Here is a 12,484-nt window from a genome sequence, read left to right on the forward strand (position 1 = left end):
TCAAGGCATTAAGAGCAGTAAAAATATACTTTACAAATATTATTTTTTATAAATGCAAAACTTTCAATGGATTATTCCAATTTTCAGGCATTCAGTTTAAATAAAATATATAAATTTTGCTTCAAAAGAACCATTTTAAACATTGGATTGAGGATTAAAATACAGGGAAGAAGAAAACTAAAGATTGCAGCAGTAGGAGGTCAAAGAACAGTACAAAATTTTACAAGCTAGTTACATGTGATATAAACAATATTCACTAGATATTTGTTTTAAAAGGAGCATTAAATTCAGTGTACAAAAGCTAAACAACCTTTTTTTTTTAACTAGACCATCACCATAATGTAAAATAAAAGGTAAAAATATAACAAATTTATTAAATGAGTAGTTCATCAATTGTGAACAAAATTAATACACAATGAAGCAAATTCTGCAATACATTAATATTTCAGCAAAAAAAAAAAAAATCATGCATATGTATTCTTAATATTTAATGTATAAATTCACCTGTTGTTAAGTGCATTTTAGAAGATTTTTTTGTTCTGACTAAACAAAGAGAAAACCAGTGTAAGTAAAAATGAAGGAACAAAAAGAAACTGAATAAAAAAAGGCACAAGCAATTTAACAGATAAGCAATAGAAGAGCCACCAAAAAAGTTTTGAGCATACATTTAAAACCTTAAAAAACAAAACAAAACGAATTGTAAAAATGCACAGCACAATTAACACAAAATGCTAGATTTACAGTTAAACAGTTGGGAAAAAAAACACCAAAGCATACCATCAGCTGGTGACAAATCGGGAAAACGAACGCCCCCACTGCAAAAAAGCAAAAGCTTTAGTTTCAAAACAGATAAAGATAACTTTGCCGAAGGTGAAAAAGCGAAGCAGATGAGGATTAAGGATTCCAGAAGCATTAATACATAAACAAGACACAAATTAGAAGAATTGAGCAGAATACGAGCAATAGATCTGTAACTGGCTTGCTTTTACTTATTTTTCACTTGATTTTTTTTCTCTTCAGAGAGCTGTTCAAAAATTATAAAACATCTCATTAAAAGTAAAACAAAATCGAGTTTTTTGGATAAAAATTCAATCATTTGTCATATTTATGACAATAGAAAAAAATAAATAAGTAAATGAAGTAAAAATGGTTAAACAAAAATAAATAAAACTTTTACTTTTGACTAAGAGTAAAAAAAATAATAAAAACTTGAGTTGTTATTTATGTTTACTCTATGTTGCTCTGAGAACTATCCTGATAGAATCTGTTGATAAAAACTTTTCTTTTTTTCAAAAGAGCACCTATCCAAAATCACTTAATTTTAATCCACCAATAATTTTAGATTCAAGTACTTCAATATGAGGATATGAAGTAGTGATACATTAGGGTTTTGAGGAAATCAGAGCCATCAACATTCAGGTTTTCATTAAAAAGGGAACATTATCTTGTTTTTTTAACAAATGACAGGTCAAAAATTAAAACAGTAATATCTCCTTGATTTTTATAAGAAATTCTTATTCTGAGACACAATCTGTTATGCTGTTGTGCTTAATTATATACCCAAAAAATTTAATTTAACTATTAGCTGTTAGAATAATTCATATATTTTTTCACCTCATAAACATTTTTGGAAAATGAACATGTGTTTCTTTTTGATAAATTAATCCTCAAATGTCCTAAACGATGCATTTTTTAACAACCCCCTAGCACATCACGTTTATTTTAATAATTATTTTACTGAACTTTAAAGCAGATAAGAACATACAATAACTTATCTTAATACAATTCTGTTAACATCTTAACCGTGGAGTAGGATAGTCAAGGATTCTTGAGGAGGAGGTTAGTGTCACTTCCCCAAGAATGTCTTATTGACAAATTTTGTCTGGTGTCTCATCGAATTTATAAAGCTACATAACTTTTTTTTTCCCAACATTAAATGGACTAAATTTGGTGCAATTTACTATAATTTGATACCTTTATTATAATCAAATATGTTTCTGTGCTTTAGAACTTATCTATACACAAAAAAATTGTGTTTTCTGTCTCATTATGGCCCACCCTCCCCTATATTCTTAAAATCTCTGTATCCTTTTAAAAAACTGCATTTATTATGAATATGCTTATTTTAAACTAATTTTTACAAACGTCTAACATTAAGTAGGGATAGACAGAGTTCGCCGATATATATCAATCAATATATATCAATCTATATATATCATGATATATATCACGATATATATCCGATATTTATTTTAAAAATATGATATTTTCTATATTTATTTTTTTAAACCACCGTATTTTCAATATGAAAATTATATTAATCATAGTAATATTGTTCACTTATTTTTGAAAATAACCAAAATGTTATGTACTATATTTTTTAAATGCATTAATATATCATTAATATAACAAAGTAATTCCTTTTTTATTTTATATTTATGAAATTATTAGCAATGTAACAATTTTAATTCCGACATGTGCACCACATGTACATAAAGTTCAAAAAAAATAACTTACTTTAGCAAAACAGTTGCAGCTTCAGGCACTCGATATACCTAGAAAAGGAACAAAAGACTTTAATCTTATGTAAAATTAGGTTCCTGAAGCATTTTGAATAATTTGAACCTGATATCAATCTTGAGTTGCAACTGTAGTGAATATGACTCAAAATTTCAGATCATATTTGATACAGTAAAACATGTGAAGTTAACCACTCTTGTAAGTTGACCATCTGTCTAAGTTGACCACTTTTTTCAGGCACGGAATTAGCCCTTATCATATAAATCATCCTCTGTAAGTTGACCACCAGTTTAAGTTGATCGCTAAAATAGTGCACGGCAAGTGGTCAACTTACACAGGTTTCACTGTACTTAGATTTGGATATCGGGCAAATTTGTGCCTTGGAACCAAATGAAAAATGATAAATGATATGATCATTTTATCAATAAATGATAATGATATGATTATAAAAATTGATAAATATTACGTTCTTAGACATAAATTATAGAGACAACAAGATATAAAATTTATATTTCTAAATTAATGGCTTTCAGGGTTCACACTCACTTCGGATAAAAAATTTCTATGACTTTTCCAAGACTTTTTCATGATTTCATAAAAATTTTCATGCCCTTGTTACATGAAGAGAATAGTAGTAGTACTTAATGTCAAACTCTCCAATTTTCAAAAGCACCACTTCAGAAGCATTACGGAGTGGGCTGATAAATGGGGTATGGCTGTTAATGTTGGGAAATGTCAAGTGCTACATTTAGGGCATGGAAATAAGTGTACAAGTTATTATTTGCAAGGTTCAGTCATTAATCAGGCAGACAAAGTTACTGATCTGGGGGTCTTAATAAGTCAGGATTTAAAGTTTAGCCAACAGTGCAGCATTGCTAGTAACAAGGCCAATAAGATGCTTGGGTTTATCAATAGATCTATTTCAAACAAATCTAAAGAAGTTCTTCTGCCCTTATATAGAAGTTTGGTAAGACCTCATTTGGAGTATGCTGTTCAGTTTTGGTCTCCTTATCTTAAGAAAGACAATGTATATGGGTTCAAAGGCGAGCTACAAAGCTAATAAATGGACTTTCTCACTTAGACTATGATTCCAGGCTTAGAAGGTTAAAAATGTACAGTCTTGAGCAAAGAAGAGACCGAGGGGACATGATTCAGTTGTTTAAATTTATGAAAATGAAAGATGTTACGGGGCTGAAGTTTAGCACTGAAAACAGGACAAGTGGTCATTGTTTTAAGCTATTTAAATCTCAAGCTAACATGGATATTAGGAAAAATTATTATTATAGCAGGGTAGTGGAACCTTGGAACAGTTTACCGGAAGAGGTGGTAATGAGCAAGGGAGTAGATAGTTTTAAGAGGGCAATTGATCTTCACTGGGGATTGTAAATTGATTGTAAATTGACTAGGACCAGTCTAGCTGGGCCCAGAGCCTGTTGCTGGTCGTCACTTTTGTATTTGTATTTGTATTTATTTGTATTTAGATCGTTTCTACTGCCGGCGGTATAAGCTTGAACTGCCGAGGTTGGTATTTGATTTATGGTTTCAAGGGCCAGCTGATAAAGGTAGTCAGGGATATCATGTAGTTTGTTGGTCTGCACACCAAGTTGGGTTTCAAAATGCACTTCAGGTAAACCCTGGAGATTGCTGATCATAGTATTGAAATAGTGTTTCTTGATGTCTGGATTTAGTAGTTTTATCGAGTATAGTCTGGAAAATGGTCTATCTCGTTTAATCTTTGATTATACTGCCATTTCCCAAGATAGGTCGATGTTCTATTTTGATTTCCATAGCTGTGCAGTTTATTGAAATAACTAGCGAGGCCCGAAATTTTTCGCATGCTCAAGAGAAGCAGGTCACTCATAAAGAACCAGCTCCGTCGGGCAAGAACTTTTCATTCCTGTAATATCATTCAATTTTCTACTATTAATATCTTTTACAAGCAATGCTTTTAAATCACACAAGGTTTTAAATGCTCTTTTAGCTACTGTTACTTTTTTACTGCTCAACAAAATTTTCCATGACTTTAAATAAATCTCCATGACTTTTAATGAAAAATATTAATTTTCCATGACTTTTCTAGGTCCGAGAGAAGTTTGTTTATTTTTTTCCATGACTTTCCAGGATTTCCATGGCTCGTACAAACCCCGGGTTTCAAAAGTTTCCAGGCGAAACCTTTGTCACACCCTTAACCGGACCCGAATGTCCCTCCCCTTCTACACGCACTAATCCTCATATCCAACACCACCAAAGATTGACTAAAAACAGAGTTTTGAAAATTTTCTATGGAGCATTGATCATCTTACCACCCGCTTCACTAAGGATAGCCTTCCTTTAAAGCAATAAGTTGCACATAGAAAAATTCTGTATTATATAAGTCCCTATATCTTTTTTTCAGTAAAAAAATCTACATAAATCTTAGTGCTTGTTTTTGGCGGGGGACTTAGCAGGCTTGCCATTTCAAAAGCTTTCATGGTGGGTACAGGAATGATACATACTCAAAAGAAAGCAAGAAAATACACAAACAAATGTTTATCCGTCAGTGAAGGGGGGGGGGGTGATTAGTTCCCTCTGGTTCCCAAAATGACGTGTCTCTGGGGCTTAGACACCCCCTCCCCCAACCTACAGGCAAAAGTCTAATTCTGTGCATGACATTAATGCATTGTAATTAGCAACCTGATAGATCAAAGGTGACCAATTGTAATTCTTCCTAATAAAAAAAAGGTATTCAGGAATACATTGTAATATATCATTAATTCATTAATATACAAATAAATACAAATACAAATGTGACGACCAGCAACAGGCTCTGGGCCCAGCTAGGCTGGTCCTAGTCAATTAATTAGTCCCCAATGAAGGTCAATGGCCCTCTTAAAGCTATCCACTCCCTTGCTCATTACCGCCTCTTCCGGTAAGCTATTCCAAGTGCCCACGACCCTGTTAAAGTAGTAGTTTTTCCTGATTTCCAAGTTAGCCTGAGATTTAAATAGCTTAAAACAATGACCCCTTGTCCTGCTTTCCCCGCAAAAATTTAATCCATTTACATCTTTCATTTTGATAAATTTAAATAACTGAATCATGTCCCCTCTGACTCTCCTTTGCTCCAGGCTATACATGTTAAGCCTATTAAGTCTGGTATCATAATCTAAATCTGAGAGTCCCCTTACTAATTTAGTTATCCTTCTTTGAACCCTTTCCAATACAAAAATATCTTTCTTCAGATAAGGCGACCAAAACTGAACAGCATACTCCAAATGAGGTCTTACTAAACTCCTATATAAAGGCAGAAGAACTTTCTTAGATTTGTTTGAAATAGATCTATTGATAAACCCAAGCATTTTGTTGGCTTTGTTACTAGCAATACTGCACTGTTGACTAAACTTGAAGTCCTGATTAATAAAGATACCCAGATCCATAACATTTTCTGCCTGATTTATGACTGAACCCTGTAAACAATATCTCATACGTTTATTTCCATGACCTAAGTGTAGCACTTGACATTTCCCTACATTAACTGCCATACCCCATTTATCTGCCCACTTAGTAATATGATCTAAATCCTCTTGCAGCTGTTTTACTTGTTCTTCATTTTCGACAATCGCCATAACTTTTACATCGTCAGCAAAACAATTCATGCTTCCAGAAATATTTTCATTGATGTCATTCATAAATATAATAAACAAAAGAGGCCCTAACACTGATCCCTGAGGAACCCCACTTAAAACTTCACTCCAATTAGAATGATTTCCTCTCACAACTACTCTTTGCTTCCTACCAGTAAGCCAATTTCTAACCCAAAGTAAAGTTTTTCCTCCTATTCCTATGTCAGCTAACTTGCTGAGAAGAGCAACATGCGGTACCTTGTCAAAAGCTTTTTGAAAATCAATATAAACAACATCCACACATTTTTTGTTATCTAAAGCTGAGGTAACCTTGTCGTAGAAATGCAAGAAATTAGTAGTACAGGATTTACCTTTCCTGAAACCATACTGCAAACTAGTCAACAGACTATTAGTCTCTGAGAAGTTTATGATCTTAATTTTGATCAAAGTTTCGAAAATCTTACAAATCACCGAAGTCAAACTTACAGGTCTATAATTCCCAGCAATACCTTTAGACCCCTTCTTGAAGAGTGGCGTTATGTTAGCCAGCTTCCAGTCCTCTGGCACCGTCCCCGAGTTATAAGAAGCATTGAAAATATTCAAAATAACATCCACTAATTCCTCTGCACATTCAACTAAAATTTTTGGATAAATATTATCTGGTCCCGGAGCTTTAGTTGCTTTTATCTTTTTCAAATGAAATAAAACCTCCTCCCTGGAAAATACAAAATCTTCAAGCTGTATAATAGCTTGTGTCTTGTTAGTGTCAACTGTTGAGCTACAGTTATCGTTAAACACACTGGAAAAAAAGTTATTTAGAACATTTGCAATATCCCTATCGTTTTGGATTAAATTTCTATACTCGTCAACCAAAGGCTCAATTTGACTGTTTCGAGCTTTCCCAGAATTAGCGTAAGCAAAAAACCTCTTAGGGTTCCCATCAATGTCATCTGCCAGCCTTTGCTCCAATTCTCTTTTCTGAATCCGTACCAAATACTTAAAATTTCGCCTTGCCTTACCATACTGGAGCCTCTTCGCACTCTGACCAGTTTCTTTAAACTTACGAAAAGTGGCTTGCTTATAATTAAGAGCTTCTTTAGTCTCCCTGGAGAACCACATGGGCCACATTTTGGTACTAACACCTTTTCTCCTAAATGGAACATAGTCCCTAACGGTTTTAGCAAGTTTATCCTTAAATTCTGTCCACTGCTGATCTACGTCGTTATTTTCCAACCCTGACGAAAAAACCTCTTTCAAGCTCTGCCTAAGTGCAACAAAATTAGTGTTTCTGAAATTAGGCACAAACCTAAAATTATCATCTTTGCACACTTCAAATTTAACCCGGAACCTAATGCTGTTATGATCACTATCTCCAATATGCTCCCCTACACACAACCCTTGAACAAAACTAACCTATGTCACAAAAAACTAGATCCAAAATCGCCTCTTCTCGAGTTCCCTGAGTTACAACTTGATCTAAGAAACAGTTACCAATTACTTTTAAAAATTCCTCTTCTTTGCCATTACCAGGATAAAAATTATTCCAATCAATACCCGGAAAATTGAAATCCCCCATTATGATAACGGATCCCTTACTAGACATGTCACTAATAATATGGTACGGTACATCTGTTCATCTTGTCCCTGGTTTGAATTAGGTGGCCTATAAATGTTTCCAAAGCGTAGCTTTTTGCCCTTACTGCTCATCAACTCCAGCCAAACCATATCAATATCAGTAAGCTTATCATTTATGACCAATTCATTGCAAATAAAATTGTCTCTAACATAAAATAAAACCCCACCATCTCTTTTACCTACTCTATCCTGTCTGAACAAATTATACCCAGCAATATGTAATAACTCTGCATCAGATTCGGTAGCCCATGTCTCTGTAATTCCAATAACATCCAACTTCTCATCCATAACTATGCTTTTCAGTTCATCCATCTTGTTCCTAATACTGCGAGCATTGGTATAGAAAACTTTAAGCATGCCTAAGTTGCTTTTATTTAACACCCTAAAATTACCTAAATTACAATTGTTAACATTACTACTCTTGTTCGTCACTTTATTTCCATTTCTAGCAATACCAAAAAAATTTCATTTTCTCGATACCTGATGCTTGAATCATGCCCCCCATTCCAACTTAGTTTTTTGACTTCGAAGCCCCTAAATCTAATCCACTAACCATTTTGACCCCTGTAGAGCTCAGATGCAGGCCATCCCTAGCAATCCAATTCCGTTTACAATGACTCCATACATCAATGAACCTGATACTGCGCTTTTCGCAAATTGACTTCAGTAGCAAGTTCATACACCTCGCACGTTGATTTAGCCAGCTCCTATGCACTCCATACCTGGGAAGCAAACCAACCACTTGGACATTCGTCGAAAAGTTGGTTGCTTTATCCAACAGGGATTCCCATTCCCTAGAAAACTCCTCATTTTTACTGTGGCCTACATCATTTGTTCCCACCCACTAAGTAACCGTGTCCTCCTTATTCAAAACTCCCTTCTTTTCAGCAACCATATTAACGTCTTTTACCCGAGCCCCTGGTAAACAACACCTAGCCACCTTACGCTTTACTCTCCCAACTGTGTTACCCACCTCCCTTACCATAGAGTCCCCCAAAATTACACCCTTAGTTTCCCAATCTAACTCCTCATTTGAAACTTCCCCCTGAATCTCTGGAACATTTATACCCTCTACAACTGGCCTACACCCTAATGCTAACTGGGCTTCCAAAACTAGCATCTTAAGTCTTAAGTCTGAGAGTTCAGCACATTTAGTGCAAATATAATCCTCCTCAAAAACAGACTCATTTTCCCCCTTATACAGGCAGAACATATGACATAAATCACAAGAGATCCACCTGTCCCCCCTTCCCACTCTTTACCTCTTTCATAATGCATATAACACCCATTTCTACTCAGTGAATATGTTCCAAAAGGCAAAACAGAAAGATAAAAGTGCAAAAAAAAAAAAAAAAAAACACAGAATAAATTCTAAAAACAGCAGTAAATAAACAGAGTTGCTACACCCAATAAAGCACACAAGATCAAAAACCAGGAGATCACCACATGTTAGGCTTAGCTCCAAAAATTTCAAAAACACTTCAAGAATACAATAGCAGCAAAAATGAGTCCCCAAAACACAATAAAACTAAATTACATGATAAAGTAAAGTAAAAAAACTTAAAACTAGACAGTAATAATGAAAAATTATAGTAAGAAAACACTTATTAAATTAGCAGCAATAACACTCCCAGCATCACAGACGCCCTCTAGTGGCCAAAAAAAGAAAATATAAAACTGTTTACACTTGCATGAGACAAAAAATACAGTTATATATAAAAACTTGCCTTCCAACCAAGATTTTCAAAGAAGGTACATAATCTTGCTTGACCTGTAGTTTTTCCACTACAAGGACCTAAGATTAAAGGATTATGTTAACAAAATGAAAAAAATATTAAATTTCAAACAAATATATGTTTAGATATAAGCAGAAACTAAAATAACTAATCAATTCTAAAACCAAGAAAACATACACAAGCAGTGTTATAGAGGAGTAGACCAAAAATTTTGATTTGACAGCTAGATTTCCCACCCAAGAAGCCAAATTTAACTTTTTAAGACTTGGATCCCTTCGAAGCTTTTCTTTCCGAACTCATAGTGTTTAAAACCCGTGATTGGCCTGAAGGATGAACTTTTATCTGAAATTTTAAAACACAATAAATTTTGTTTAAAAACACCTTTTCTTTGATTTTACAAATATGCTATCGGTAGGGTGTAACATACAGCTGTGCATATCGGCAGTTTAATTTTTAAAAAATTATATTTTGATGCACATAAAGTATAACTTCGATTCAACGATACCAGATTTAACGATTTCCTCAATTTAATGATGTATTTCACTGGTCAGGATTTGACTGCATTGAATGTCTATGCTCTTCAATTTAACTAAATCCTTGATTTAACAGTAAAATTTTTCCAGTCCCTTGACAATTGTTAAATCTGGGTTATACTGCATGCGATTTGTTAAAAATGGCACCTAGGTTGTTAATTTTGCTGCCAAAAAAAATCATAGAAGATGCCATCATGACGCATAGAAAATAGACTTTCAAGATTCTGAAAATTTTCAAGTGGCCAATGGCCACCAGTTTTACGGAGTTTCGAAAACAGCTCTCTACGGTATTTTCCTGCGTATTATCCGCGGGCGGCCTATAATCCGCAGGTCCTAAAATCGGCCTGAAGAAAAAAAAGCTTTGTATAACCCGCGGATAATACGATGTAAAAAAATAAAGTTTGAATTTAACATACCATTTGAGCAACTAAGCTAAAAACGTGAAAAGGTAATTACTTTGAAGGCATAATCAAAATTAATCTGAACTATAATCTGAAATATAATGATTTCTTCTTGAAATCTTGATTATCGTTCGCTAATTACTTGAAAAACAAAGAGTCAAGACAGGAGCAAACGGCCTAATCTTGTGCAAATGGCTACCTATTTCACTGTAATCTTGCTTATTTTACATGATCCGAATTGCCAAGAGGAACATTCAAGCAACGTAAAATAACCGACATACAGGCAGGCAGCGAAGAAGAACATGCATGCTTCGTAAAATAAACAGCATTCGGTAGGCATACGGTTCTGGTCTGGATGGATCGCTGAATCCTACTGGAAATATTGAGGTTCAAGCGTTGGTGTTAAGGGGAAAAAAATTCACAGATAATCCGCGGCTGCGTATAACCCGCACCTCATAAACTTTGCCTTTTTTGGCAGATAATCCCCGGATTATATGCAGGAAAATACAGTAGTACGAAAATGGGGGGGGGGGGGATTTAAATTTGTATTTTTTATTTAAAATTCTTAATGGAAGCTAACAAATATTATAAAAGTGATGCTAAAGGAATGCCGATAAAAACATAAATTATATTAACGAATAAATACCTTTGTGCTGAAAATTCAAAAAATCAGTAATCCAACGTCAGAAAGCACAAATATTGCAAAATATTGCAGACACGTGTTTCGGTGTTACAAGGAACACCTTTTTCAATGCAAAGAAATGTGAGCTTCTGGATGAAAAGTCATCCGAGAAAAGCAACACGGTGGAACAGGAGATAGTATAAATATCAAAAACTAGAAATTAAACAAAACAAAAAAGATAAAATGACACCTGGAGGCAAAATTTATTATATAATTCCATCTGGAAAAAAAACCGTTAAGTAATAAATTTTCCAAGAAAACCCATAAACAATGCAAAAAGTCCAAAAATGAAACCACTCTGAATAAATTAGCAAAAAATTTGCCCGCGGGAAAAACTATGTATGAAAGCAATGTATCAAATGGAGAAATGCATTTAAGAACTAAGTGAAGGATAAACATATTGGAATTAGTTAATCACAAAACGAAATAAGAAAGCAAAAAATGAAAAAAATAAAAGTAAGAAATGTACGACCTTTACATAAAAAATAATATAAAAACCAAACCAATTTTAACAAAGGAGTCCACACAGAAGAAAAATAGGGAATTACAGTAAGATCATTGACTAAATTAGAACGGTTCCTCAGGATGTGGAAAGATTCCCAAAAATCAAGATCCAACGAATTGGGGCATTTTTGGATAATTTGATAAGAGTTAAAATCAAAAGAATGATTTGATTCCCAACAGTGTTGGGCAATACTGGATTTATTCAGCTGTTGTTTCCTCACATAGTTTTGATGTTCTTTTAACCGAAATTTCAAAGAACGGCGGGTCTATCCGATGTATCCGAGTCCGCAATTGCAAACGATTTTATAGATCCCACAACAATTAAGAGGATGAATAGGATCTTTAAGAGAAGAGAAAGAAAGTTTATTAATAGGAGAAAATACCACTTGGAATTGGAATCGCTTCAGAATCTTAGCAACCTGAAAACTAATACCAGGGAAGAAAGGCAGAACAACTAAATTCTTAGTGTTAAAAGTTCTATTAAGAGCAATATTTTGAGATTTTTTGCAAAGTTTTTTAGAAATAGAATCAACTAAGGTGGGCGGATAGTCTCTATCAACAGCCACAGCTCTTAAATAGTTGAGTTCTGCATTAAGAAGCTCAGGTGAAGAACAAATATTCATTGCACGATAAACAAATGTGTTGAAAGCTGAATATTTTTGATTAGGAGGGTGAGACGATAATCTATGTGGGGTAATGAAACAGCAAAAGGTTTGTGATAAACTGTAGTTTCAAAACCGGACTCAGTTCGAGAAACGAGAACATCCAGAAATGGAAGGCAATTATTCTGTTCTTTTTCACAAGAGAATTGAATATGAGGATCAATGGAATTTAAAATAGATAAAGCATCAACAATGCTTAGTTGATCGTGATT

At 34.0% G+C, this 12,484-nt stretch overlaps 1 protein-coding gene across 2 annotated transcripts in view; it reads right to left on the reverse strand.

Moving 5' to 3' along the window:
- LOC129234420 (TRPL translocation defect protein 14-like) overlaps positions 1-12,484 on the reverse strand; it is a 51,094-nt gene that overhangs the window by 20,187 nt on the left and 18,423 nt on the right. Inside the window, exons 2-4 of one of the 2 annotated variants that reach the window (XM_054868417.1) lie at positions 9,482-9,549; positions 2,518-2,555; positions 778-815 (exon numbers count right to left, since the gene is read on the reverse strand). In XM_054868417.1, the coding sequence (XP_054724392.1) occupies positions 778-815; positions 2,518-2,555; positions 9,482-9,549 (144 nt within the window). Of the gene's footprint in view, positions 1-777; positions 816-2,517; positions 2,556-9,481; positions 9,550-12,484 lie in introns of those variants that run through there. The other variant, XM_054868418.1, reaches the window with a different exon arrangement.

The sequence above is a fragment of the Uloborus diversus genome, chromosome 1 (genome assembly GCF_026930045.1).
Source record: "Uloborus diversus isolate 005 chromosome 1, Udiv.v.3.1, whole genome shotgun sequence".
Classification (NCBI taxonomy): domain Eukaryota; kingdom Metazoa; phylum Arthropoda; class Arachnida; order Araneae; family Uloboridae; genus Uloborus; species Uloborus diversus.